Source organism: Rhodotorula toruloides (genome assembly GCF_000320785.1).
Source record: "Rhodotorula toruloides NP11 unplaced genomic scaffold Scaffold23, whole genome shotgun sequence".
Lineage (NCBI taxonomy): Eukaryota > Fungi > Basidiomycota > Microbotryomycetes > Sporidiobolales > Sporidiobolaceae > Rhodotorula > Rhodotorula toruloides.
In genome coordinates this window covers 214,014-240,082 of record NW_015622983.1, presented here as the reverse complement: position 1 = coordinate 240,082, position 26,069 = coordinate 214,014, and the positions used below count along the sequence as shown (strand labels likewise).

At 61.1% G+C, this 26,069-nt stretch overlaps 10 protein-coding genes across 10 annotated transcripts; 4 read left to right on the top strand and 6 right to left on the bottom strand.

Annotated features, from left to right (window-relative positions):
* Window positions 1-1,490: 1,490 nt before the first annotated feature.
* RHTO_03855 (uncharacterized protein) lies at window positions 1,491-3,006 on the bottom strand (the record flags this gene model as incomplete). Its single annotated transcript, XM_016417524.1, has 3 exons — window positions 1,491-2,618; window positions 2,686-2,934; window positions 2,995-3,006. 3 exons carry the CDS (start codon window positions 3,004-3,006, stop codon window positions 1,491-1,493), a joined length of 1,389 nt encoding a protein of 462 aa, XP_016271176.1.
* Window positions 3,007-3,191: 185 nt separating this feature from the next.
* Window positions 3,192-5,928, bottom strand: RHTO_03854 (pleckstrin-like domain-containing protein; the record flags this gene model as incomplete). Its single annotated transcript, XM_016417523.1, has 5 exons — window positions 3,192-3,719; window positions 3,777-4,895; window positions 4,949-5,323; window positions 5,380-5,540; window positions 5,913-5,928. 5 exons carry the CDS (start codon window positions 5,926-5,928, stop codon window positions 3,192-3,194), a joined length of 2,199 nt encoding a protein of 732 aa, XP_016271175.1.
* A 328-nt stretch (window positions 5,929-6,256) lies between these two features.
* Window positions 6,257-7,050, top strand: RHTO_03853 (acyl-CoA-binding protein, ACBP; the record flags this gene model as incomplete). Its single annotated transcript, XM_016417522.1, has 4 exons — window positions 6,257-6,358; window positions 6,658-6,743; window positions 6,856-6,976; window positions 7,036-7,050. The coding sequence occupies 4 exons, from the start codon at window positions 6,257-6,259 to the stop codon at window positions 7,048-7,050; spliced, it is 324 nt and encodes a 107-aa protein (XP_016271174.1).
* Window positions 7,051-7,330: 280 nt separating this feature from the next.
* Window positions 7,331-9,006, bottom strand: RHTO_03852 (zip-like iron-zinc transporter; the record flags this gene model as incomplete). Its single annotated transcript, XM_016417521.1, has 10 exons — window positions 7,331-7,427; window positions 7,492-7,514; window positions 7,584-7,676; window positions 7,743-7,889; window positions 7,950-8,020; window positions 8,085-8,112; window positions 8,175-8,489; window positions 8,551-8,686; window positions 8,739-8,833; window positions 8,899-9,006. The coding sequence occupies 10 exons, from the start codon at window positions 9,004-9,006 to the stop codon at window positions 7,331-7,333; spliced, it is 1,113 nt and encodes a 370-aa protein (XP_016271173.1).
* Window positions 9,007-9,485: 479 nt separating this feature from the next.
* On the bottom strand, window positions 9,486-11,481 carry RHTO_03851 (CCCH zinc finger DNA binding protein; the record flags this gene model as incomplete). The annotated part of the gene is made up of 8 exons (XM_016417520.1): window positions 9,486-9,676; window positions 9,732-9,779; window positions 9,842-10,008; window positions 10,064-10,110; window positions 10,169-10,771; window positions 10,849-11,061; window positions 11,131-11,294; window positions 11,418-11,481. The coding sequence occupies 8 exons, from the start codon at window positions 11,479-11,481 to the stop codon at window positions 9,486-9,488; spliced, it is 1,497 nt and encodes a 498-aa protein (XP_016271172.1).
* Window positions 11,482-11,601: 120 nt separating this feature from the next.
* On the top strand, window positions 11,602-13,407 carry RHTO_03850 (syntaxin 16; the record flags this gene model as incomplete). The annotated part of the gene is made up of 6 exons (XM_016417519.1): window positions 11,602-11,947; window positions 12,048-12,151; window positions 12,231-12,432; window positions 12,516-12,604; window positions 12,719-12,987; window positions 13,062-13,407. 6 exons carry the CDS (start codon window positions 11,602-11,604, stop codon window positions 13,405-13,407), a joined length of 1,356 nt encoding a protein of 451 aa, XP_016271171.1.
* Window positions 13,408-13,595: 188 nt separating this feature from the next.
* Window positions 13,596-16,937, top strand: RHTO_03849 (phenol 2-monooxygenase; the record flags this gene model as incomplete). The annotated part of the gene is made up of 18 exons (XM_016417518.1): window positions 13,596-13,703; window positions 13,780-13,861; window positions 13,994-14,082; window positions 14,168-14,229; window positions 14,289-14,376; window positions 14,437-14,663; window positions 14,731-14,852; window positions 14,914-14,957; window positions 15,024-15,249; window positions 15,311-15,322; window positions 15,393-15,467; window positions 15,537-15,596; window positions 15,666-15,857; window positions 15,916-16,275; window positions 16,339-16,437; window positions 16,548-16,631; window positions 16,691-16,847; window positions 16,904-16,937. The coding sequence occupies 18 exons, from the start codon at window positions 13,596-13,598 to the stop codon at window positions 16,935-16,937; spliced, it is 2,121 nt and encodes a 706-aa protein (XP_016271170.1).
* Window positions 16,938-17,792: 855 nt separating this feature from the next.
* RHTO_03848 (phenol 2-monooxygenase) lies at window positions 17,793-21,193 on the top strand (the record flags this gene model as incomplete). The annotated part of the gene is made up of 19 exons (XM_016417517.1): window positions 17,793-17,921; window positions 17,980-18,061; window positions 18,173-18,261; window positions 18,334-18,395; window positions 18,457-18,509; window positions 18,568-18,602; window positions 18,663-18,889; window positions 18,955-19,076; window positions 19,138-19,181; window positions 19,238-19,463; window positions 19,519-19,530; window positions 19,595-19,669; window positions 19,740-19,799; window positions 19,893-20,087; window positions 20,149-20,508; window positions 20,572-20,670; window positions 20,794-20,877; window positions 20,936-21,092; window positions 21,151-21,193. 19 exons carry the CDS (start codon window positions 17,793-17,795, stop codon window positions 21,191-21,193), a joined length of 2,154 nt encoding a protein of 717 aa, XP_016271169.1.
* Window positions 21,194-21,361: 168 nt separating this feature from the next.
* RHTO_03847 (zinc-binding alcohol dehydrogenase/oxidoreductase) lies at window positions 21,362-22,931 on the bottom strand (the record flags this gene model as incomplete). The annotated part of the gene is made up of 7 exons (XM_016417516.1): window positions 21,362-21,403; window positions 21,465-21,616; window positions 21,710-21,913; window positions 21,961-22,062; window positions 22,125-22,553; window positions 22,608-22,670; window positions 22,796-22,931. The coding sequence occupies 7 exons, from the start codon at window positions 22,929-22,931 to the stop codon at window positions 21,362-21,364; spliced, it is 1,128 nt and encodes a 375-aa protein (XP_016271168.1).
* A 369-nt stretch (window positions 22,932-23,300) lies between these two features.
* RHTO_03846 (cell division control protein 23) lies at window positions 23,301-26,061 on the bottom strand (the record flags this gene model as incomplete). The annotated part of the gene is made up of 8 exons (XM_016417515.1): window positions 23,301-23,688; window positions 23,807-23,972; window positions 24,103-24,267; window positions 24,376-24,555; window positions 24,631-24,817; window positions 24,900-25,104; window positions 25,169-25,317; window positions 25,381-26,061. 8 exons carry the CDS (start codon window positions 26,059-26,061, stop codon window positions 23,301-23,303), a joined length of 2,121 nt encoding a protein of 706 aa, XP_016271167.1.
* Window positions 26,062-26,069: the final 8 nt, after the last annotated feature.

Here is a 26,069-nt window from a genome sequence, read left to right as displayed (position 1 = left end):
CGCAGCTCCATCCAGTCGAGCACGATCGTCTAAGTTGTCGTGACCGGGGCACACCCAGTCAAGCGAGCGAGTAACTTAGGCTGTCGAAGGTGGTGACACGTCGAGAGGGTCTGTGCGAACAAGGCGCGTCGAGGAGAGAGCGAGGACGGCGCGGGAGGGCGTGCAAGTAGTAGCAGGAGACTCAAGTAAGTGTGAAGGAAGCATGGCGAGCTGTTCGAGCGGATTCAGCGTGAAGTGGCGAGAACGAGTGAAGCGAAGGAGGAAGAGAGGCGAGAGGGCGAGTGAGAGCGTCCAAGTTCAGCGACGGCGGCAGGTGAAGGCGTCAAGGCGAGCTTGGCAGCACAGTGCTCACGACTCAGCCAGATCCAGGCGCCAGGAAGCAAAGCACGAGCGCAGAAAGCCAGGGAGACTGCCTCTCTCGCTTGAGCGGGTGAACGGGCGACTGACACGGGCGAAGGCCTACCTTATGGTCTTGACGACGGTAAGAGAGAGCGCTGGAGCTACTACGCCTGGACCACCGTCTTGATCCCGCCTCGTACCTCGGAGAGACTGTCCCAACACCCAGTCGGGGTTGGACTTCCAAGCTATATTGCTGGAAAGTCCCGCCCGAAGTTGATCTTCAGTACGCACGTCATGTCGATACAGCTGCGATGCTGGAAGAGGCGGGTCGAGCGAGACCGTTTGGCGTGTGCTTGTGTTCAAGAAGCCAGTCGAGCGGGCGTGGAGACGCCCTACTGGATCCGCTCCGCGCTGAGCCGGCCTGTTGCACAGTCGAGGAGGTGGACGAAGCCGTCAAGTCGGTAAATCAGCCTGGGTAGTCGCCCTGCGAAAGTGTGCGCCGTCAAAGTCCTCGTCAGTCCGGGTTGCGAGCGACTCAAGCGTGAGCAGGAGTCTCGCCGTTCGATCCTGCCTGGCCCGTGAAGACAGGTTCGACTGGATGTACTGGGCAGCCTCATAGCAGCTGTATCGTGGCAGGCAACCCTGGCCCCATACGGGGAGACACAGAGGCGGAGGAGGACGCAGGGGCTCTGCTCGCCTTCGCTGCGTCCAAGTCTGCGTGTGGAAAGTCCCGGACAGTTCAGACGACGCACCTGTGCAGCCTCAAACGGCCTCCAAGTGCCGCGAGCCGTTCGTCGCCATCCCTTCCTCCTCATCGCTCCAGGCGGCGCGACAGCCGGATCCTGGTACCGTGGCGGTTCGGGCGGACTCTGTAGGCTCAATGACGACGCAGACACAGCTGTGAGGTGGTCGCACTCCGAGCGTGACGATCTGAGCGGATGCGAGGCAGCAGCGGGGAAAGGGTGGAGAGAGCGAGGAGACGAGGAAGCGAGGAAGGAAACCTTGAGGCCGATGCGGGCGAGTAAGCCGATGCGACGCTTGTGGACTGCCGTCGCAGCTTGAAGCAGAACCGTGCGAAGCGAACTCACAGCCGAAAACGGACTCTGTCGCTTCAATTCGAGTCGAAGGTCCATTCCCTGGCTCACGCTCAACTACATCCTGCGCCGCTCCTCCTCCAACAGCCGATTCCACTCGTAATCGCCGAAAAACTCGCGTCCCTCCCAGTCAAACTCGTCGCCGAAGAATTCCCTCGCCTCGTCGAAGTCGGCTTCCTGCCTTCCCCAGACCAGCAAGGTCTTGCCCATTTGGCGGTTCCAGTCCTCCTCGTAGCCAATCGCATCGAGCGCGGTGCCAACGACCTCGACGCCGGCTGCTTCGGCTGCGTCGACGACGGCGACGAGTCCCGCCTCAGAGCAATCCTCGGGCCATTGCGGAGCGCACCAGTCGTCGTGAACGAGATCGTCCAGGTCTCCCGCTTTAAGTGGCGATGTGTAATCACTCGTGATCGTTGTCCCGCGCTCGCATAAGACATAGTTGAGGACGAGACGCCTAAGCTGGTGTAGGCGCGTTGGACCATCGACGAGGGAGAGGAGGAAGTCGTCCGTAACCGGAGACCATAGGTCAAACGAAAGGACGCGCAGGTTTACGAAAGTGCGTAAACTGGTGGCGAGTCCAGCAGCAACGAACGAGTCTTGGCAGAGGTGAAGCTCTTCGAGCTGGTCGAACCTTCCGAGGTACTCGTCGATAGGGAATACGGGATCGGGTTCAGGTGGGTAGATGGAACTGGCGTAGAAGGCAAGGAAGCAAATTCTGCTCGGCATTGTCGCCAGTATCGAGCCGAAGCCGCGAGGACCCGTGTCCGCCAGCGTGAGCCGCTGAAGGTTCGGGAAGAGCGCGGCGAAGTTCTGGGCTGGCCACAGATCAAATTCAGCAATTGAGAGGCTGAGAGTAGTGATCCTCGGCAGCGGCATGCGCGAAGGTGTCGCGATTTCTGCCGGAAAGGCCTGAAACCAGATGAGCTCGATGTCGTCCAGCGCAGTGTACCGCGCAAGCTGGCCAGGCCACCACGGTTTGTTCAGGACAGGCGGTTCGTTGTACCGCAGTACTAACTTGCGCAGTTTCCGCAAAGCTGGAGATTCGAGTCCACCATCGACGAGAACTTCGAGAAGGGCGGGATCGACATTGGACAAGTCCAGGGCGTAGATGTTCGGGAGTCGATGCAGTACCGTCGTCCATTCGATCCGAGAGACGAACCGCTCGCTGTCCGCAAGTGCCGTTCGCTGCTGAGCGCCTATGTCGACGGGGGGGGCGCGTCGTCGAGTTCAGTCGTCGGGAAGGAACCGATACCGAGACCGTCTGGACCATGCAGCGCAGGTGCGCTCCGCTATTGACCGTCGCCGCGAAAGAGCCGAGCGCTTCATACGTGTTGAGGCGCACGTCGCGGAAGAACCGCTTCTCCGCGAAAACGCGCAAAGCTCGACAGATCGGCTTGGGACGGAATTGATCTTCGTAGGCGTAGTCAGAGATCGCGTCGAGCAGCTCATGCGGGAGCCTGAGGAGCGGGAAGGGGTTGACGGGGTGCGAGGGCGATGAGGTCTGCGAGCGGGACATGCGCGGTGAGCAGGCGTTGTGGGACGATGCGACTTGCGTGCGTACCTCGAGCGACATTCCGGCGAGCAGAAGAAGGCAGTCAAGCGGGTCACGGAGCGGTAGCAAGCGGAAGCGAGTGAGCGGGAGGAGGGAGAGCTCGCGACACGAGGGTGCAGACGGGACATCAGGGACTTCTTCCTTGATTGCGTAACGACAATGATACAAACAGACTATACGACAACTGCCACCCCTCGCGTACCATCTCACGCACCCACAACCTGCTCCGCCCCCTCCTTCGCCGGATGGAACCGCCTCTCGACATCCATGACAGCCTGCTTCGCCGCATCCGTCACACTGCGTTGTCGTCCGTGAATAGGTCGACCAGCGACTGGCGGGGGACCTGGGTGGGAAGGCGTTCGCTTCGGTGCGGCGGGAGGAACGGGAGAAGTCGCGGGTGCTTGAGCGGAAGGAGTCGCCGGGACATCGGAGCCGACTTGAGCTTGCGTGCGGCGTGCGACGAGGCACTGCAGCGCCGCCAGCCACTTGATCTCGTCTTCCTCGGACGGCGCACAGACGAGGTAGGTCCGCTTCGGCGTGATGATCTTGAACGTGTGCGCGAGCGTCTTGCCGCCTTCGACGACAGGCGACACCAGAGACGGTGATGACGGATTGGGCGACGAGGCAGAGACGACTGATGCGCGCTTGTGAGCGTTCGAGGCGGGCTGAGGGGGCTCGTACTCGATTGCGTCGAGGATGGCGGTGAGCGGGATCTGTCGATTGAACTTGTTGTCCTGCGACGAGACGGCGTCAGACAAAGCGCCGAGAAGCGCGACGAACACGAGACGCACCATGTGAGAGCGGCTGTACATGAGCATCCCGCTCGTCAAGACGAACCACCTCTTCCTCCACGTCTTGCGCTTGCCCTGCTTCATCAGGTAGCCCGAGAGGATAACCTTATTCGGATTGGCGGGGTTCGCCGATGGCTGCTGAGCGGGCGGCGACGAGACTTGCTGAGGCTGGGAGGATACCTGGGGCTGCTGCTGAACGAGCGAGGAATCGGGGACGGGCGGCGCAGTCGGCGGCGAGAAAGTTGGGTAGTCGTATCCAGGGTCGAACCCGTCCTCTTCCTCCGAACTCGACATTGCCGCCATTCCCGATCCTGCAACTCCGCTAGCAAGGCTCGACGACCCGCCTGTCGCAGATGAGCCTGACCTGCCGCGGCCGATGCCGTGCATCGCTGCAGAGGGGACGGCGAGCGTGTCGCTCCGACCGCTCATTGAGCGCTGAGGGCTTGGTCGAGGTGCGCCGAGAGGAGGAGGCGGCGCGAGATCCATCTGCTCGAGTCGTGCATCGAGGCCTTGCAGCTCGAAGTCGCCCGCAGACGGTGAGTGGAGACCGAGGCCGCCGGGTGCGGCGGTAGTCATCGGACCCGGCGTGATGAGCGAGTTGGGCGGAGCGCGAGAACCGGAACTTGGCGGCGCGGCAGGTCCGAGTGACGAGGTCGTCGAGGCGTACGACGTGCCGAGGAGGTTGCTGCCGCCGAAGGAGGAAGACGTCGTGGTGTACGAGACGGGCGCGAAGGAGCCGCCAACGGAAGGAGCGGACGAGCCTGGGATGGCGATCGCCTGCGGATGCGACGCGGGCTGTGCTGCGTCTGGCGTAGGCGGGCCGATCGCAGAGAAGCTCATCTGCCTCGGGGTCTGCGACGGAGTCGGGCCGTTCGTCGGCGTCGGCTGCTCGGTCGAGTTGGGCGTCTCGAGAGTCGTGACAGTTGCGCGGGCGAGGTATTCTGCCTTTGCGCGCTCGATGACTCGGCACCAGGCGTTGACGTCGGCATCCGAGTCCGCCTTGATGTAAAAGGTGCGGCGAGGCGTGACGATGCCAAAGGTGTGGGCGTGCTTCTTCATCTCAACGGGAGTGACGGTATGGATGTCCGTCAAAGGGATGAGGCGGAGCAGTCGGTACTCCTGCATATCGAACGGTCAGCAGTTGGTCACTAAGGACACTGATTAGGACGCACCTTGTCGTTCTTGTACATGGCGACTTGTCTGCCACGCAACACGAACCACCGCTTCTTCCAGGTCTTCCTCCTCTCGCCACGCTTCATCAGATATCCCGCCTTGAGCGCGACATTGTCACTCAAGCCTGCGCTGTCCCTGCTCGTCCGACTCGCTACCTCGCCTCCGCCAACTCCCGCAAAAGCAGGGTTACGCTCGTTGCCGCCAATCGAAGAGGCGTCCGATTCTTCGCCGTCGCTGCCAGAGCCGATGGCGTCTTCGGCTTCGGAGATGGCGGAGAGAGGGAGGTTTGTCGGACGGTGGAGAGGCGAAGGATGGCCGTCTTCGTCCGTTCCTTCGTCGTTGCTCGAGACACCGGACGACATCGAACCGTGGGCCTGCAAGCAGAGTCCTGTGAGTACCAGTGCTTGCATCAAGCTGAAGTGCGACTCACTCGTCGTGGTGCGCCGGATCCGCTCTCCCTCCTCTCCAGTCCTTGCCGGTCGAGCGATCCCGTAACGCTGACGACCGATGACGAAGGAGGTGGTAAGGACGGCGAGCCGAGTTTTCGCTCAATCTCTTGAGGTGTAGGTGGTCCCATTTGGCGAGGAATGGCTGCGAATAGAATGGAGAACAAGGAGGTCAGCGAGCGCGCTAGCGAGAAGAGCTGGCCATCGTCGGAGTTCAGCTGCGTCCCGCAAGCCACGGTAAGCCTCGTCGACACCCGTTCGTGCTATCTTCGCCGTGCCATCCTTGGCCGCCGCCATCCTTCTTCCCCGCATCGAAGCAGAGACCTCGGAGTAGGTCGAAGAGGCTCGAGATGCGGCAGCGCTCAAGGCGGGCGAGTAGGCCGCGAGAGAAGGCGTACGGCACCGTCGGACCCTGTACGATCCTCGTCGGGGCCGACCAGCTCGGATCGAGCGAGTGCAGCCACCGCGACCGCTTCCTCCGAAGGATCCGTGAGGGAGCGAAACGGCGGCGACTCACGCTGCGTTTCGCTCATCCTGTATGCGAGCTGGTCTCCACACACTTTCCGCTGGTCTCTGGCACCTTCAGCCGCTGCAGGAGTCGCTGTGAGCGGTGTCGAGGCAAGGTGGGGTGTTGACCGAGGAGGTGGTCGATGGCGAGATGGCTTTGGCGGGCGAATGGAGCGCGTAGGGGGGCTGAGTAGCGTCTGAGGATCACTGTAAGCACAATAACAGACCCGTTCGAGCAGTTGGGCGTTGTCGTCGTTGGCTGACCTCCTCTTCCCGCTCCTCGACCTTCTTCCACCCGCTCACACCGCTCAAGCACCCGTTTACACGCACAGAACACTCTCCCAAGCGTACACTATGGCCACCTACTCCGCTACCCAGTTCGAGAAGGCCGTCGCCCTCATCCGCGACCTCCCAAAGGACGGCCCGGTCAAGCCCTCGCAGGACGACCAGCTCCTCGTGAGTCGGCCGAGTCCGCCATTCTGCTCCTCAGGTTCCATTTGGTCTGCTCGCGACTGCCCGACCTTGCAGCGCGACACGACGGCAGCGACCTCGCTCGCTTGGGGCGTTTCAAGTCGATGACGGAGTTTGGCTGGCCCTGCCTGGGGAGGTGGCACTGGGTGGCATGGCTTCGAGCTAGTCGATGGAGTGCTTGGAAATGCGCCCCGCTTGCTGCTCGCTCATCGGAGACTGTCTCCTCGACCCAACTACACCCGGCCTTGCCGTGCACTGATCCCATTCGTGATCGCTTTGCGCAGTTCTACGGACTCTACAAGCAGGCCACCGTCGGTGACAATGACACCGCCAAGCCCGGCATGCTCGATTTCACCGGCAAATACAAGTGGTGCGTTCGCGGGCTCGCTCTCTCCCTCGTCTCGCTTCTCCCGTTCCGGCGCCCGGTGGCGCTTCGTTGCCGTCGCAAAGTCAGAGACGCTGACTTGATTGCGCTCGCACAGGGAGGCCTGGAACAAGCAGAAGGGCGTCTCGTCCGAGGCCGCCAAGTCCAAGTACGTCGAGCACTTCCTCGCCCTGCTCGAGAAGAACCCGGGCGCCGAGAGCGACAAGCTCAAGGCCGAGGTGCGCTCCCTCCCTTCCTCTTTCATGATCCAAACCGGCTGATTCGCGAAATCATGCAGGTCCTCGCCGCCTAAGCGCAACTCGACTTCGCCTCGCGTTCCGTTCCGCTCCCCTGGGCTCTTCTGTCAGACTCAGTACCCCCCTCGCTCTACACGTCGTCGATACCGAAGAAAGGAAGCAGTTTCTCAAGCGCGCCGTGCTTTCGCCTCTTCTTTGCGAGACGCACTCTTCTGCCTGGCGCTCTGCTGGCTCGTGAATGAACCATCTATGCGCTCTATTGCTCCGTGATGTCTACGCCTCCTGCCAAGAACTCCCGCTTGATCACCGCAACTGCTCGCCAAACTCCTGTTTTGCTTACGCCCACTTGCCCAGCAACGCCATGATGCCCGCACCTGCCGCGAAGCAGACGAGCGAGAAGAAGAGCCGCTTCCAGGAGCAGGTGTGGTAGAACCTGCGTGCGTGGAAGGTGCAGTCAGGAATGAGCGAGGAAGAAGGAGGAGAGGGGAGAGACGCACTTGTTGAAGATGAACTCGTGAGCCTGCCAAGACGGTGAGCGAGATCAGGTCAGTCTTGAACTAAGGATAAAGCGGGAAGGCAGAGGACGCACGAGCAACTCGACTGTTGCGGTGTAGAGGAGGATGCCGGACGAGAAAGCGTCCAACACGCCTGATGTAACCGAAGCTGTCGCGCCGGACATACTCTGCAACGCAGTTTCTCAGTACACATCAAGATGAGTTTGAGGAAAGGTGGAAGCTAGGCAACGCACCAAGCCCTCCCGTACGCCCAGCCCAACCGCCATTCCGATTGGCGTGCAAAGCGAGTAAAGCAGCGCACCGACCCACGGGATCCACGACCATGCCGGGTCGAGCTTGAGGAACGAGAGACGGGTGCCGAGTCCGAGTCCTTCGAACATCTGCGAGGGGAGAAGGGGGTGATTAGCGGGAGGAGGGTGCGAGGGTGTGAGAAGGCGGACCTGGTGGAAGATGATAACGACGAAGAGGGTGGTAAAGCCATCGTCTTCGGTCGTCGAGAGGGTCAAGCCGACTGCAAGCAAACGCCGTCTTAGCAAGAAAGGGGAAGGGCCGGGGGAAAGAAGAGAGGCCCGTACTGATCACGCTGTGCAAGACGACGCCGAACTGGGAATCGTTCTCAGCGTCAACGAGGCTTCGTAGGATCGACAGACGGAGCAGAAACGTACCTCGAGAGTCGCGACGCCAAGAAGCTGCGCGACGAACGGGTTCTGCTCGCTCGCGTCGTGGAAGTGCTGGCTCTCGACCTCAGCATCCTGCGCAAACTCGCCTTTCTCCAAAGAGTCGGCCTCGCCAGTAGAGTCGGCAGCGGGTCCAGGGATGGTCGCTGCGCGGTCCTGCTCCTGGACGTGTCCTGGGTGGCCGACGACGTGGATGTGTGGCGAGGCTTTGAAGCCAAGCTTGGCGAGTCGGGCGGTGCCGAGACGGAAGGCGCAGATTTGGGTAACAAAGGTGAGGAAGAGCGAGATGAGACAGATGGCGAACTGGTACGGTGCTGAGGGTCAGCGTAGATGCTCGGCTGTAGGTGAGGGATCATCTACTCACAGCGTAGGGGTACTCCCCCCAGGCGTCGTTGATGCATCCGCCCGCGGAGCGAGTACTGCCTTCGCCAATCGCGTCGGCAGCAGGCTCGAGGAGGTGGATCAAGCCGGTCGCGAGGATCACACCCGAGCCGAAGAATCTGCGCAAGCCTTCGTCAGCTAGAGGCAAATCGGGATCGCACGTCTACGCACTTGGCAAACTCGAAGATCCAGCCGGGTACCGCTCGACGAAGGACCGAGACTCGCTTAGAGAGGATGGGGAAGAGGGTGCCGACCAGGGAGGTAGCCTGTGTTGGGGATAGAAGCTAAGTAATGGAGACGCAGGCGACGAAAAAAGGCGAGCGTGGCGCACCAAGATGATGAAGATTGCGCCGATACGCAGGCCGACTCGTCCGACAGAGGTCGGTCCGCAGGCGTCTCCGGCGGCGTCGAGGATGTCTCCTGTGTCGAAAGACGACATGCTTGCTGCGTGGTCTTCGACGAGTGTTCAGTCGGTGCCAGTTGCGAAGGTCAAGCGAGAGCTTCAAGTCGTGTTCGTCGCGCTGCGCAAAGGTGCGGGACTAGGGCGACGCTTATCGAAGGTAGAGCAGAGCGAAAGAGAGAAGAGGGGCGAGAAGGAGCACGCCAGAGCGCGGAGGAAAAGCTGGACGAAAGAGACCAGTTACCGTAACTGGGTGACCGGAGCGGTGTCGAGTGCACCTCCTCGTCGCACAACCTGCACTGACCGGTCCGCAACTTGCTCAGTAGGATCACAACTAAGAAGCGTGAAATCGCAGCAAGCCGGGCGAGGACCTGTCGCAAGCGAGGTGCGAGGCGAGTAACGAGTTGTTGCGACTTGCGATATATGCGTAGATCTATACCCGTTTTGCTATAGACTTGCGACGCTCAGCGTCCTAGAGTAGGCAGAAGAAGGGAGGAAGCGCACGATGCCGTCCAGAACTAGTCGATTGAGCTCGTCGTCTCGTAGCCGTCCGACTCGCTGTAGTAGTCGTCGCTCGACGGGCCGTACTTCTTCCCGTACCCGTTCGTCGACTTGGCGTTCTTGCGCGCAGAGACGGTGCTTGGGCCGACATCAGGTCCGCGATAGGCGGCTGTGTCGTTTCGCCCCTTCGTACCCGGAGGGTGCATGCCTGCGAAGAGCTTATGAGCAAGTCCCGCGCGCTGAGTGGGCGCAAAATCACGTACCAGGCGCACTGAACCTGCACTTCGTACCGTAGCGGCAATCTTTTCCGCCTGCGACGCGAATCCAGCGTTAGCTCGAGCAGCTGAAAGGGCAGAGCGAGCAGCGAACGCACGAGGGCAGGTATGTCCGAGGGGACAGTTCTCGACCTTGCACTCCTTGCCCTTGAGGGCGTGAGAGCACGGCGACTTCTTGGCGTTCTGGCGGAGCTCGACGAGCTGCGCGGTCGTGAGGGCATACTGGTGCCCATAACGGCATGCGTCGCCGTCGCGGCAAGGCGGGCTGCGAACCGAGCGAGTCAGCGGGATATTGGATCGAACGAGAAGCCTGAACGTACAGCAGGTAGTGTCGGTTGCAGACAGGCGGGACCTGCTTATGCAGGGGCTGCTCGCGGAAACGCTTTAGCCCGGAGTCTCGGTGTCAAAAGCGAACCGCAACGCACCTTCGAAGGATCTATCGGTCTCAACTTGACCACCTTCGTGAAGCCATCGTCGCGCCTGAACTCGTCCGGCTCAGCCCACGCAGCGCCAAGGGCCGCATTCGTCTTCTTGACCGTGCTGTTGTTACCGGTGTAGCTATCCTTCTTTACCATCTTGGGCGTCTTGAGGCCTCCGCCGGGCGTGGTGGCAGGCGGCGCAGGCGATTTGCGAGGTGTCGTCGTCGGCATCGACGGCGTGCCGAGCGTCGCGTACGAGACGAGCTTCTTCGCTTCGAAGAGACCGTCGAACGACGTTGTGCGGAGGTTGAGGCGCTTGATTTCGAACGCCAAGTCGGTGTAGCTCTTGAGCAGCGTGACCTTTTCGGCAAGTTGCGGAGACTCGGTCTCGAGCTCTGAGAAAAGGTGCGCGTAGCCGCCGTCGTGTGCTGCACCGGCGAGGATGAGTTTCGTCGAGGGAAATTTGGCGAAGAGGCGGATGGAAGAGTTGATCTTGGCGTCGGACGCTTCTTTCGAGGGACCGACGTCCGAGACGACGATGAGAGGGTGGGCGGCGTTCAAGCCGAGGAGGAAGGTGGAGAAGGTCGCTTCGTCGGCGATACCGCAGGACTGCAAAGGGAAGCAGATCTCGGGTCAGACATCGCTCAAGCAGAGGAATGCCTGCAAGAGCTTGTCGCTTCACGCACCTGCAACACCTTGCTAAGTCCAACCTTGTTGACGAAGATGTTGACGACGATGCTGAGCTGACCACGGTAGCCTCGCTCTATCGCATAGTCGTGGATGTGCTCGATGAGTCGCTTGGCCGCTTCCCGTCCGCCCTCTCGCCCCTTCTGGATCAGCGACCGCTCAAAGATGCAGCCGTCGCCGTCGAGACAGCAGAAGACGACCTGATCGCCAATCTACCGGGACAATGAGCGTGGGTCAGCCCGCGAAGTCGAAAGAAGGCAACGAGAAGAGCGTGAACGCACGTCGAGCTGCTTCTGCGCATCCCGCGCCGACCTCACTGCTTTCTGATGACCCAGCCGCAAGTCCTCGAGCTCTGTTTCGAGCTCCTTGATGCGCGAGACGAGCCCATCCTTCCCTTGACAGGCTTCACGGGCGATCCGAGCGGCTTCAGCGGCGTAGTAGACGTCTGCGGGAGGATGCTCTGGTCAGCTGCAGCGCTGCGCCATTCCCTCTATCGAGTCGCACGGCCAGGCAGGCGAGCTGACACGCCGAACGCCACTTGTTCGATGAGGAGGAGGTGGGGACGTACACGAGTCGAAGAGCTGCGATGGGGCGGCCTGCGGGTCAGCAGGCGGATCTGGCTGACTCGCCATGCGGCACTAGCAGTCTCTTAGAGCGATCCAAGCTGTGAGCGAGTGAAGTGCAGGAGGACAAGGTGCGGTCTCCTCTCCCGACGACGAGCGAGTCTGCTTGGTTGCGTTCTGCAGGCAGAGATGGCGCGTGTGCTGTCCCCGGGAGAGCCACTGACCCGCTCACGAACGTCGCTCTTCCTCTCGTACCGCGACTCGTCCATCCGACCTCCTTCAACTCCCGCAACGCCTTACCCGCGCTACTACGAAGACGACTACGACCTGGACGATGAGGAGGCGGGCTTGCTCGTTCCTGGTGGATCGAATGGCGAACAAGTCAGGCGCGGCAGTGCGATAGGCTTGGCTGCGACGAGGAGGGCGAGTGGGGCGGTCCCGACAAGGAGAGGGAGTGTAGGAGGACAGCTGCCGCCTAAGTGGGTCGACGTGGCGGACAAGGTCGACGAGGTGATCCTCCAGGTCAAGCCGAAGAGTGCGTCCAGCGACGAGGACTGCTTCCTGCTCTCGCTCCTCTTCCCGTCCTCGGAACGAGCGAAGGAGGGCTGGCTGACTTCTTCTTGTTGGACTCGCAGTCGCTCAGCTTGACAAGCTTCACGCGAAGCACCTCTTGCCCGGCTTCAAGGACCGAACCGCCGAGGAGCGCGAGATCGAGGCGCTCGCAACCGCAATCACCTCCGTGCGTCTGCTCGCTAACTGAGCGCAGCATAACAGGTCCGTCATGCTGACCTCTCGCACTTTTCCTTGTCGATGCACAGGACTTTCGCACCTGCCAGTCCTCCATCCGCCTCATCGCCGAACAATCGCAAGCCCTGCTCGCCTCGCGCGCAACTTCCGCCGCAGACGCAGAGATGAAGCGGATAGACCTCATCATGGCGGCGAATGTACAGACGGCGCTGGCGACCAAGGTGCAGGAATTGAGTACGGGGTTCAGGAAGAAGCAAGCAGAGTATCTGAGACGTGAGTCCGGGTGGTCGTCTTGCGCTCGACTCAGTAAACACAATGCGGCTGACTCGTGTGTGTTGATATCCACCTCCACTCAGAACTCAAGGGAAACGAGTCGCGCGCTGTCGAGCGGCAAGCGAAGTCGACCTACGACCCGCTCGTCTCGCTAGCTGACGACGAACAAGCTGTAAGTGCCGGTTCGAGCGACTCCCGTCTTCGGCGTTGGCAGAGCAGCGTAACGATCACTATACGCCTTGAAGGTTGAGCGGTCGGTTGAACTGAACTCGACGCCTTCCCGCAGTCCCGCTCCGTCCTTTCACCCAGCACCCCCTCTCTAGCCCAACAGCAACTTTTCTCCTCGCCTGCTTCCGCCTCGACCTCCGCCATTGACCAACGCACCAACGAGATCCACAACATTGCCCAGTCGATCGCCGACCTCGCAGACATGTTCAAGGACTTGTCCAGCCTCGTGATTGACCAGGGCACGCTGCTGGATCGCGTGGATTACAATGTTGAGCAGATGAGTACGGATGTGAAGGGCGCGGTGCAGGAGTTGCAGCAGGCAACGAGGTGCGCTCGAAGTCTTGAGCGCTTTCCGCTCGACTCGCGTGCTCATGATGGCTGCTGCCTATGCCGTTGCACAGGTACCAACGACGCTCTGGCAAGTGCCAGCTCATCTTCCTCCTCGTCCTCGCCATCCTCGCCTGCCTCATCTTCCTCACCTTGCGCCCGTCCCGACTACCGTCCTCGTCTCCTGCGACACCTGCACCCGCAGCGGCGACAGGCGATGGTCGAGCTTCGACAGAGGAGATAGCACAGGCGATCAGCGACGAGTTGAGCGGGGGTGTGAGGCGACGACGAAGAGCGGAACAAGTCGACGAAGGCAGGGCGGAAGCAAGTTTGCGGCGAGGGGGCGATTTCGACGCGCGCTGGATGCGGCGGAGGCGGGGGAATCGACGTCGGATAGGCGTGGTCGATGGTGTGGAGTAGGCTTTCCCCCGGTTTGCGGGCGAGGAATGGACTTGCCGCCGTCGAGTGACCCCGGGACGCGGTTTCCGTCCCCACTCCGCTTCAAGTGTGTTTTCTCGTGCGCGTGCTGTCCATTCGCTGTTCTGCTCTGCTTCTGTACACTCGCTGTCTCGTACTCTAGCTGCTCCTCCAGACCCTACACCACGACCATGTCTGCTCCTCCCCCACCCGCAAACGGCTCCGCTTCGAGCAACGGACACAGCCAGCCATCGCTCGTAGACGTCGCCATCATCGGCGCAGGACCAGCAGGATGCATGGTGCGTCTCTCTCACCGGGAACGCGCCACCGCTGAGCGGAGAGAGCTGACACTCGCACCCACCTCGTGCCGAACAGGCGGCGGACGTCCTCTCGCGCTTCTCGGCCCGCGGGCTGACCGTGCGAGTATTCGACAAGCGCAGTGCAAAGCTCGACAACGGTAAGAGGCGGTTCCGCTCCCGAAAGGACGAGACGTCGCTGATCCCGGACTTGCTTCCTCTTGACCCCTTCGCGCCAACTTGTACCTCTACATCGCTTCTTTCTTTCTACTCTGCCACTCTTGTCGACGCAGGACAAGCCGATGGACTCAACTCGCGCACGCTCGAGATCTTCGAGAGTCTCGGCTTCATCGAGAACATCGAGAAGGAGGGCTCGCGGATGGTGCGTCGCGCGTTCAGCAGGGCTTTCGCTCTTTCGGCCCCCCGGAGACAAGACTGACGATACTCCCCTCTTTTGTGCCGTGCAGAGCGAGATCAACTTCTGGAACCCGTGCCACGAGACTGGCAGGCTCATCCGGACAGCCAAGATGTGCGTCCTCACCCCTCCCCTTTTTATCCCTTCGATCGATTAACGAACCCTTCCCGCAGTCCCGACACGATCCCCGGACTCTCCCGCTTCCAGCAGACCATCTTGCATCAAGGCCGTGTCGAAGCGAACTTGCTCGAGGATGCTCTCGTACGCTTCGACTCTCGCTTCGTTTGCCGCAGAACGCAGCTAATTCGCTCGCTCGTGCAGAAACACTCAAACGGCACCATCGCCCCGGAGCGCTCAATGCTGCCCGAATCCCTCTCCATCGACGAGTCGCTCGTGACAGACCACGATTCTCACCCTATCACCCTCCAAGTCCGCCACCTGTCCGAGGACGAGTCGAACCCTGATGCGTACAAGGGTGACGAGAAGGGCGTCAGGAGCGGGTTGTTCAGGAGTTCGTTGTTGTCGGCTGCGGAGGAAGAGGCGCTCTAGTACGCTCGTTCTCTTCGCTTCTCGCATTGTGCTGAGGTGCTGACGATCTGATGCTCGCGCTTCCAGCAAGAAGGGCGAGAAGGCCCAGCGCGTCGAGACCGTCAAGGCCCGTTACCTCATCGGCTGCGACGGCGCACACTCCTGGACCCGTCGCCAACTCGGCGTCAAGATGCTCGGTGACCAGACCAGTGCGTGCACTCGCTCGAATAGAGGCGAGGACTGTCAAGCTAATGCGGTTGCGTCTCACAGACTTCGTTTGGGGTGTGCTCGACCTCGTTCCTCGCACCAACTTCGTGGGTCATATTCTACAGACAACCGAGCTGTCGAATTGGTCGTACTGACGCCCTTTGCCCTGACAGCCCGACATCCGCATGCGCTGCGCGATCCACTCCGCCAACGCCGGCTCTATCATGATCATCCCTCAAGAGCGCGATCTCGTCCGCCTGTACATCCAGCTCCCGATCCAGGTCAAGCCGGGAGCCTACCTTGATAAGTCCAAGGTCACGCCCGACTCGATCCTCGACACGGCGAGGAAGATCTTGCACCCTTACACGCTTGACTACGAGCACATCGACTGGTTCACTGGTGCGTTTCCCTCCCGCTCGTCTCCACCGTGCAGCCGAGGCTGACGACCCGTCCCGGACAGGCTATCACATCGGTCCGTCCCGAGACGCTTCCTGCGCCTTTCCTCCGAGACTGACTTCTCACCCTCTCCTTCCTCGCAATAGGCCAGCGCCTCACCGAGTCGTTCGGCGCTCACAACCGCGTTTTCCTCGCCGGCGACGCCTGCCACACCCACTCGCGTACGTTCTCTTCGTTCTCGCTCTTCCTCCGAACGAAGGTGCTAACGTTCTCGTTTTCCGATTCGACAGCCAAAGCGGGCCAGGGCATGAACACGTCGATGCAGGACACTTGGAACTTGTGCTGGAAGCGTGGGTCTTGGTCGTTCGCCATGCGTTTCCGGTGATGGTCGACTAACCCTCCATACCCTCTTTCGACAGTCGGCTCCGTGGCGACCGGTCTCGCCAAGCCCGAACTCCTCCAGACCTACTCGGACGAACGCCAGGTCGTCGCCAAGACCCTCATCGACTTTGACACCAAGTTCTCCAAGCTCTTCTCCGGCAAGCCCGCTAGCGCAACGGATGTTGACGAGGGCGTCGACTTGAAGGAGTTCAAGGATGTGTTCGCGACTGGTGAGTACGGCTTCACCAAGACGAATTTGGAGACCTGCTAACGGCGGTTTCGTTGCAGGCAACCTCTTCGCGGCCGGCATGTCGATCAACTACGCCGACTCGATCGTCGTCGGCAAGGACGGCTCGCGCGGCGCCGTTACATCAAAGCAGCACCTCGCCTCGAAGCTTCCGGTCGGCGAACGCTTCTACTCGGCGCAGGTCGTCAACCAGGCTTCCGCCACGGCCGACGAGCTCACGACCCGCATCCCTTTCACCGGCGCCTTCCGCCTGCTCGTCTTCCCTGGCGATATCTCCAAGCCCGCGGCGAAGGAGCGGTTGCAGAAGCTCGCCGACTACCTCGACTCGCCGGAGAGCGTTGTCAGCAAGTACACGCCCGGCGACTTGCCGCGGTGGGCCGTCATCGACCCTGTCACTATTCGTGCGTTTCTAACTCTCGTCTGAACTCCCGACTCTGCTGACCGCGATCTCTCACCCTTTGCAGACTGCGCCGAGCGAACGGAGGTCGAACTTTACGACTTCCCTCAGCCGTCGATCTTCCACCCTCACAACTACAAGCGTATCTACTGCGACGGACCATCGCGTGCGTTCTCAGTCCTCTTCATTGCGCAGGTCGGGAGGTGCAGAGGAGGAAACATTCGGCCATCGTCGAAGCGAGCGTACGCTGACCTCTTCCTCCTCCTCTCTTCGCAGACCACCGCGGCGATGGCAAGGCGTACGAGACGTACGGCATCTCGAAGGAGGAGGGCGCGATCGTCGTCGTCCGACCTGACCAATGTGCGTCGCGCCTCTCTCCTTACACTTCCGCTCACTACTGACCGCTTTTTCCCTTGTAGACACCGGCCTTGTCGTCGGTCTCGAGGACACCGACATGCTCGACGCCTACTTCGCGCAGTTCATGCAGCCCGCAAAGGACGGCGGCTACCCCGGCGCGAAGGTTACCAAGGTCCTCCCGCCCGACTGGTCCAAGGTCGCTCACCAGGAGATCGCCAAGTGCGTCCTCTCAGACTCTCTGGCTCTCGCTGAGGCTGACGATTGCTCTACCACAGGACCCTTGCCGTTGCCGAGGTAAACGCCATCTGAGCGTTCCCGACCTCGCCCTTCGTTATTATCGCCGGTTCCTGTATTCCCTCGCATCCCGTCAGCTGTATATGGTCTCTAGCGAAGGTGTGGCTGGCTGTACTATCGACTTTGTATTCGGAATACACAAGTATCTATCGACCCGGTTGCTCTGTCTCTTCCTCGTCTCTTTGCTCAGTGCAGCGCCTATAACATCCCGCCGGCGACTCAAACTGCTCAAGCGTAGCGTACGCGATCTGCTTGTTTAGCCCTCGCCTCATCGACCTCGCCCTTCCTTCCCCTCCTCGTTCACCTCGCAGTGCTTGCCCATCGCCCACACGCCGCCCTGACCCGCTCGAAGCTGGGAAGGCTCTCGAGCGACGGTAATGATACAAGCCAGGCTCGTGCGCACATCCGCCGTGCTCGTATGCGAAGAGAACCGCCGGACGCACAGCTTCATCTTGCGGTCTCCCTGGACGACCACGGCGGGCTCGGGCACGTGGACTGCGATCGGACTGCGGCATTTCTTGCACAGATCGCTCGTGCCGTGGCGCTGCACGAGGACGAGGCGTGAGGAACGGCCAGCTTCGCCAACTTCGCCTCTTCCGCGTTCTTCCGCCTTACGCTTCACCTTCGCCCGCTGCGGTGCTCTACGCTTGCTGTTGAAGGACACGAGGGGGCGTTCCGGATCTCTCCTCGGCGGTTTGACGCCCCTTCAATCGCACCCTCCTACGCTGCTGACTTCGGGATGTCCGTCCGACACGTTCTCTAGTTCGCACAGCTCCTGTCGGCGTGCCAGGCGAACGAGATGTGTGCTTATCTTCACTCTGCTCCTTGCCGCTCACCTCGGAACGAACGTTCTCAACGGCGCTCGCAAGTATGGCCGTCTCGAATGGCTCAACCCCTTCCGGCCATCCTTGCTCTTCCGCTACGAACGCAGGCCCTTTCAACGACTCGATGTCCTTCGTCGACGTCGCCATCATTGGCGCAGGCCCAGCTGGCTGCATGGTGCGGATTCCCCCAAATCCCCCTCGAGTCGCAGCTTATCCTTTTCTCCGCTTCATAGGCCGCAGATGTGCTCTCCCGCTTTTCTGCCCGAGGCCTAACTGTCCGCATCTTCGACAAGCGGAGTGCGCAGCTCGAGAACGGTCAGTTGTGGCATTTCCGCGCAGGGACCTGCTGCGCTGACACTCGTCTCGAGACCCTCTTCCACCTCCTCATGCCGCCGATGCACGCTCAACGTGCTTCGACTGACACAGGTCAAGCCGACGGCTTGAATCCTCGCTCGCTCGAGATCTTCGAAAGTCTCGGCATCATCGAGCAGGTGCAGAAGGAGGCGTCGCCCATGGTCAGTCCCGCTCACTCGTCGCAAGTTGCTAGGGACGATTCCTGACGAGCTCTCCTGACGCTCCACGTACAGAGCGAGATCAATTTCTGGGCACCTTGTCCCGAGACAGGCAGGCTCGTTCGGACGGGCCAGATGTGCGTCTTCCACCTCGCTTCAGCACCTCATTCACCTTGGCTGACGGGCGTGTCACCGCAGTCCCGACACGACTCCTGGACTTTCGCGCTTTCAGCAGACGATCCTACACCAGGGTGAGCTAACCTGCATCTCTTGCGAATCGAAGACGCAGGCTAAGTTTCCGGCTAACAGGACGCGTCGAGACGCACTTGCTCGATGATGCACAGGTGCGGCCGAGATTGTGCTTGGCTTGAGAGGGCGGGTTCAAATCGCTTCGTCTCCCGCAGAAACACTCGCAAGGCGCAATCGCGCCCGAGCGCTCGATGCTTCCCGACACTCTTTCCATCGACGAGTCGCTCGTCGCCGACCACAACTCGCACTCAATTACGCTCACCGTCCGCCATCTGTCCGAGGGCGAATCGACACCGGATGCGTACAAATTCGACGATAAAGGCGTCAGGAGTGGCCTGTTCAGAAGTTCGTTGTTGTCGGCTGCGGAGGAGGAGGGTCTTTAGTGTGTCGACGACCACACTCTCTGACGATGAGGTACCACTGACGCTTTGCGTGTTGCGCTTGCAGCAAGAAGGACGGGACGGCCGAGCGGGTCGAAACTGTCAAGGCGCGCTACCTGATCGGCTGCGACGGCGCACACTCGTGGACTCGCCGCCAACTCGGCGTCAAGATGCTCGGAGACCAGACGAGTGCGTACAAATAGCTCGAACGAATGTGCAGCTCACGAACTGATCGAGTCCTGCTGGTTAGATTTCGTCTGGGGTGTACTCGACCTTGTTCCCCGCACAAACTTTGTGCGCCCAACTCGCTGTCCTTTGCAGTCGATTCGCTGACCTTGCCGAGTCAACAGCCGGACATCCGCATGGCGTGCGCGATCCAGTCCGCCAACTTCGGCTCAATCATGGTCATCCCGCAACCGCGCGACCTTGTCCGGCTATACATTCAGCTTCCCATTCGCGTCGAGCCTGGCGCTTATCTCGATAAGTCGAGGATCACGTCTGAAACGATCCTTGCAACGGCGCGGAAGATCCTCCACCCGTACACGCTCGACTACGAATCCATCGACTGGTTCACCGGTGCGTCGGAGTCCTACTCAACATGACAAACCGCAGCTTACCCTTGCCGTGACAGGCTACCATGTCGGTGCGTTCAAAGCGGTCTCGTCGCTCTTGCTCGTCCAGACTCAGACTTCGCTCTTCCTCTTCAGGCCAGCGGTTGACCGAGTCCTTTGCGCAATACAACCGCGTCTTCCTCGCTGGCGACGCCTGCCATACGCATTCTCGTACGTACCGTTCGCTTCCTACCCTGCTTGCGGACCTTCTTGATTTTCCCTTGACCTTCACCTCTCACAGCCAAGGCCGGTCAAGGCATGAACACCTCGATGCAAGACACCTGGAACCTCTGCTGGAAGCGTAGGTCCACCCTGTCCACCCTTCTCTGACTTGCTCGGCCTCCTTTGATGTCCGCCGATTCCGCTGGACTGATCGTGTCTTTGCGTCGCGCAGTCGGTCTCGTCGCCACTGGCCTCGCAAAGCCAGAGCTCCTCGAAACCTACTCTCTCGAGCGCCAGCCCGTCGCGGCCGCCCTGCTCAGCCTGGACTGCAAGCTAGCGAGGAGCTGGTCATCGAAGCGGCACCAGCTGCAGAAGGGCAGGGAGGAGGATCGTAATGCCGAGAAGCTCGGCGAAATCATCGCGAAGGGTAAATGTAACTGCTCGCTTCGGACCCTTTCCTTCCGCTTACTTTCGACGGTCTACAACAGGCAAAGCTTTCACGCTCGGCATCTCAATCAATTACGCCGACTCGATCATTGTCGGCAAGGACGGTTCGCGCGGCGCCGTCACATCCAAGCAGTACCTGGCCTCGAAGCTCCCCGTCGGAGAACGCTTCTACTCGGCGCAGGTCGTCAACCAGGCTTCCGCCACGGCCGACCAGCTCACCACCCGCATCCCCTTCACCGGCGCTTTCCGGCTGCTTGTCTTCCCTGGCGACATCACCAAGCCCGCAGCGAAGGAGCGGTTGCAGAAGCTCGCCGACTACCTCGATTCGCCGGAGAGCGTTGTCAGCAAATACACGCCCGGCGACTTGCCGCGGTGGGCCGTCATCGACCCTGTCACTGTCCGTGCGCTGCAAGTCCTCTTCTAAGCCTCCGACGCCGCTGAACTCAATCTGTCACCCTTCGCAGACTGCGCCGAGCGAACGGCAGTCGGGCTTTACGACTTTCCTCAGCCGTCAATCTTCCACCCTCACAACTACAAGCGGATCTACTGCGACGGACCATCGCGTGCGTTCTCGGATCCTCTTCAGTGCGCAGGTCGGGAGGCGCGGAGGAGTAGCCTTTCGCCGTGTGCGATCCACCTTCCTGAAGCGAGCCTGCGCTGATCTCCTCCACCTCCGCTTTTCGCAGACCACCGCGGCGATGGCAAGGCGTACGAGACGTACGGCATCTCGAAGGAGGAGGGCGCGATCGTCGTCGTCCGACCTGACCAATGTACGTTCGACACTTCCCACCTTGCGTCCATCCTTCCTGATCTCGTCCTCGCCCACAGACACCGGCCTCATCGTTGGCCTCGAGGACACCGACATGCTCGACGCCTACTTTGCGCAGTTCATGCTGCCCGCGAAGGACGGCGGCCACCCCGGCGCAAAGGTCGCGGAGGTGCTCCCGCCCGACTGGTCGAAAGTCGTGCCCCTCGAGATCACCGGGTCCGTCTCCTTGCCCTTCTTCCGCCATCACGCATGCTGATGACCTGCGGACTTGCAGATCCTTCGCCGTCGAGGAAGTGCGCGTCAACGGAACGAGCTAGTCACCTCTCCACCTGTTCCCTGCTTCGTGTATCTATCTCCGGTCGCCAACTTATCCACTATAGCGTTCCTGGTGAACCACAAGCCCTCGTCTATACTCCCTCAGACTATTTGAGAAATAAACAAGTTGTGGTCTTGCATTCAGTCTAGACTCTAGCTGCTGCTCCACCTTAAAGCTTCGACGGCTCGTCTTTCGCGATGTTGATCACGACCTGCGAGACGGGCGACGTCAGCATCCATCACAACACCAGACGAGATGACCGAAGTACGAACCTTTCCGAACTGCCCGCCGCGCTTCAACAGCTGGAACCCTTCCTCTGCCTGCTCGAGGCCGTTCAGGACCGAGTCTACGACTGGCTGGATCTTGTGCTCGGCGACCATCTTAACGGCGGCGAAGAACTCTTCGCGCGAACCCATCGTCGAGCCTGCGAAGTTTCCGTCCGTCAGCGACGTGAGCTCATATTTGCGAAGGCAGAGCTGCGCGATCCAGCGAGAGCGCAGTGGAGTTCGAAACTGACCGCGCAACTCAATGTTCTTGAGGATGACCGCCATCGAGACGTCAATAGGCTTCCCGCTCGTCTGGCCGTAGCAAGCGATGATACCGCCGTCCTTGAGCAGTCGCGCCGTTTGCGCAGCGATTGGTCCACCCCCAGAGTCGATGACAGCGTCGAGGTAAGGGCGGGAAGAGGGGAGGTGCTTCTGGAGCTGTTTCGGCCAGTCGTCTGCGGAGCAAACAGCGTCAGTGAGCATCGATTCGAAGAGCGAGGACGGGCGGACTCGCCTTCCTTGTAGTTGACGCCGCCCTTCGCGCCGAGCTCCTGCGCACGCTTGACCTTGTCGGGCGACGAGGACGTAACCCAGACGTTCGCGCCTAGCCAGACTTGAAACGTCAGTCGCGCTGAGAAGTCTCGGCGAGGAAGAGAAGGAGGGCACCTGCAGCGACGCAGAACTGCAATGCCTGGATAGCAACACCCCCGCCAATTCCGGTAATGAGGACATTGTCGCCCTTCTTGACATTCGCCTTCGTGAAAGTCGCACGGTACGCCGTCAAGCAGCCAAGCGGGACCGTCGCAGCCTGCTCGTTCGTCAAGTGCGCGGGGCACTCAATCACGTCGTCCTTTCCGACCGCAACATACTCGGCGTAGGTTCCGCGCCCATCGCTCTGCTTGACCGAGCCCAAGATGCCGAATTGCTTCCCTGGCTCGTCGGGACCGAGAGGCGAGGAGAGCCAGTGGACGGCGGGAGCTACCAGGACTCGCTTGCCGGAGAGAGGGTGCGAGGGGGACGTGACGATTCCGACCGCGTCCGCTCCAAGGATCGAGGGGACGGCGTCGGTGTGGAAGATCGTGCCGGGGTACAGGCCTGCGAGGGACAATGTAAGCGGGCTTACATAGTCGAGCAAAGCGGATTGCTCACTCTGGCGCTGGAAGACGTCGCGGTGGTTGAAGCCGGCGGCGAGGACCTTGACGAGGATCTGGTCTGCGCAACACAAGATTGATCAACAACGTATCGTCCGAACAGAGGGGTTGAAAAGGAGGAGTAGGTGATTCGAAGGGAGGGCGAAGTAGTCAAGGTAGTCGGGGAGGCCAAGAACAGCGACTCACCCTCCTTCGGCGTCGGTACGGCGAGCTCTTCCACCTTGATAGGGTGCCAGGTCTCCGGTCCCGGCTTCCAGTCGTCCCCCGCGGTCTTGTGAAGAGTGAGCCCCTTCATTCGTTCAGGAAGCGATGAGGAGGTCATGCAGCGTGGCGAGAGTGTGCGGCAGCGGTCCGGGTGGCTCAGTCGGTCGATATAGCAGCTAGTGGCAGCACAGTAAGCTCAGCTAGCCTTGCGATGCGTCGAGTGAAGCGTGCGAGGTCAGCCTTTGTGTCCGGTCTCCACCTTCCCCACTTCCGACTCTCCGAGGACAACGACGGCGAGTCTGGCGAGGCGTACTGGACGAGTAAGGAGCTGTAAACGATACGCAGTCCTTGGCAAGCTCGCGAAAGACAATGCGGGAGCGAGCCGAGCGATGTGAGAGTCTCTTCGCGGCCTCCAGGCGAAGGTGAGGGACTCTTAAGGCGGGCTGAGCGTGCGATGGCTCACTGCGACCGTGCGAGAGTCACCGTCCTACTCCCGCATCAACAGCAAGACCTCGAGGTCCTTGAGTAACGCCTTCGCCTCGTCCCTGAACTCCTGCGTCGCCTCCAGCGTCTTGAGGTACTCCTCCGCCGTCCCCAAGTCTCCGACCGCCGCTCTCGCGCCCTCTCCCGCGCCGGCCTGAAGTCCACTCCTCCTCATCTCCCACTTAGCCAGCCAGACATACACCCTCCCCAATTCGACCGTCGTCAGTCCCGCTTGTAGGCCGTCCGACAGGGCGCGACGGTGATAAGCGGCTGCGGGCTCGCCTTGCCCGAGAGCGGCGTAGAGCTTGCCGATTCGGAGGGAGATGTCTGAACCGTCGCCGGGTTCGGAGGCGAGGAGGGCGCGTTGGTGGGCGCGGATGGCGTCGGGGATCCTGCAAAGAGCCAGCGCATCAGTCACGTCGCAGATCTCGAGAACAGCGAGCGCGCATCTCCGTCTCGGGGAGGTCTTGGGCCGCCGAAAGCACCGCAACCGAGACCGACCGAACGCACCTCTTCAACTTCTCGTAACAAGTCGCCAACGCACTCCACATCCTCGCATCGTACGGTCGAAGCGCCGTCGCGCGATTGTAGTAGTTGAGTGCGTAGTAAGGCTCGCCGAGCAACTCGTAGGCTTGGCCGAGGCCGTACCAGGCGCGGTAGTCTTTCCGGTCGACTTCTGCGAGCGGGAGCGGGAGATGGGGTCAGTGGCTACGTACTCAACGCGTACGCTGAGCGACAAGAGGGACGACATCCTCTCGCAGCCCAACGAGAGCCCTGCGAGCCAAACCACCGCGGTCCAAACTCACCAACAGCCCGTCGATAACTCGCAATCGCCGCGTTCGTATTCTTGATCTCGACATACTCGTGTCCCATCAACGTCCAAGCCGAGAGGTAGTTCCTGTCGAGTTTGAGCGCGCGGCGGAAGTAGAGGATCGCTTTTTCGTGGTCGCGGCGGAGGGAGTAGTAGTTGCCTGCGAGAGGGGGAAAGGCGAGGTGAGTTGGTGCGCTGCTCTATGTCGAGGTCCGTCCTCCTACTAGCGTAGGAGGGCAAGACCAAAGCAAGGAAAGGCGCAACTCACCGACCAAACAACAAACCTCGGGTCTCATCCTCTCAACCTTGACAAGCTCCTGCGCGAGCGCCGCCAGTTCCGCCCGTTTCTCCGAGACGTAGAGGATGTTGGAGAAGACGTCGAGGTCTTCTATGCGGTACGGGTCCGAGTCGCGCAGCGCGGTGAACAGGTTGGCGGCTTCTTCGAATTCTGCGTATCGACTCAACCGGTCAGTCAGTCCCTGCTGAGATGTCATGGGACTGGCGAAGAGAGGCTCGCACGCACCCCGCAAATGGTAATAAACGCTCGCTCTCAACCCCCTCACAACCAAACTCTCGGGCGCAAACACCCCTTCCAACTCGTCAACCACGTCGTGCAGCCCGTCGCTCGCGGCGTGGATCTCGAATGTGCAGTGAATGTAGAAGAAGAGGAGCGGGATGGAGGGAGGGAGGAAGGGGAGGGTCGCTTCGAGCTGTGCGAACATCACAAGCTCTGGCGATCAGCGTCTCGTCGCGTAGATGGATGACGGTGAGACAGAGCGTGGGTGAGCGCACCTCCTCAGGCCCGTCAAGGCACTCGGCAATCTTTCTCCACGCGCTCCAGTTGTACGGCTCGAGCTTGACCGAGTTGACGAGTGTCTCGAGCGCGGCGAGGCGGAGGTCAGACGCGGGAGGTGGAGAGGCTGAGGAGGAGGGATGAGGATGGGGAGGGATTGCGGCTGGAGGGATTGGGGGGAGCGAGAGGAGCAGCAGGGATTTCCTGCGTTCCCTTGCAATCCAGTCAACCACGCTGTGACGTGGAGGAAAGGGGAAGGAAAGCGCACAGGTAGAGCAAGTACCCGTCGCAGTTGACGAAACCTTCTTCCCACCCTGCCATCTCGTCGAGCAGCTCTTGCGTGAACGGGTTTGGCCGCGGTCGGTCCTTGACGCCGAGGAGCTCGCCCGCTTCTTCTTGTATACGCTTCTCGCCGGCCTGGGAGCGACCTAGCCCTTGTCAGGGCGTATAAGATGGAGAGCAGAAAGACGCCTCACGCACCAAGAACCGCGCATAGCAACGCAACCACCTCGCCTTTGGCCCCGTACACTCCCTCAGAACATGCGCCGCCCTCAACAGCTCGTGATTCTGGACATACGTGACCGCAAGCGCATACAGATCCTGCTCGTCCTCGTCCCGCAGCACCCACTCCTCTCTCACTCGCGGATCAATCTCCGACCGCAAGTCCTCCCCGCTCGCGTCCATTCGGTCGTCTTCGACGAACGCACTTCGCTCGACAACTGGGCTTGACGCTTCGCCCATCGACAGCACAGACCCGAGACTGTCCCGCCCTCCATGCCGCTCGACGCTGGGAAGTCCCGGTCCGCCCCTCGAACCCGACGGAACTGCCGGCCCGCCTGGTTCGCGCGGGTCGAGACGAGAGGTAGACGAGAGCGGAGTCTTGACGGGCGTCGAGGTGCGGAAGTGGACGTGTGGAGAGCGTGCGGTCGGATACGGTGGGGCTGCTCCTCCTCCTCCTCGCGATGAGCTGGTGGAAGCGGTGGGTGCATTCGCGCGTCGACTGGGCGGAGGCAGTGCGGCGAGGAGTTCTGCTGCGAATTTGGATGCGGCGGGGAGGCAGCGGTCGGAGAGTGAGCGGACTGCGTTGCGGAGGTCGCGGCGCAGGGAGTCGGTGGGTGGTCGTGCGTCTGCGAGGGTGGGTCTCGTGCCGAGTGAGGCCATTCGAGCGT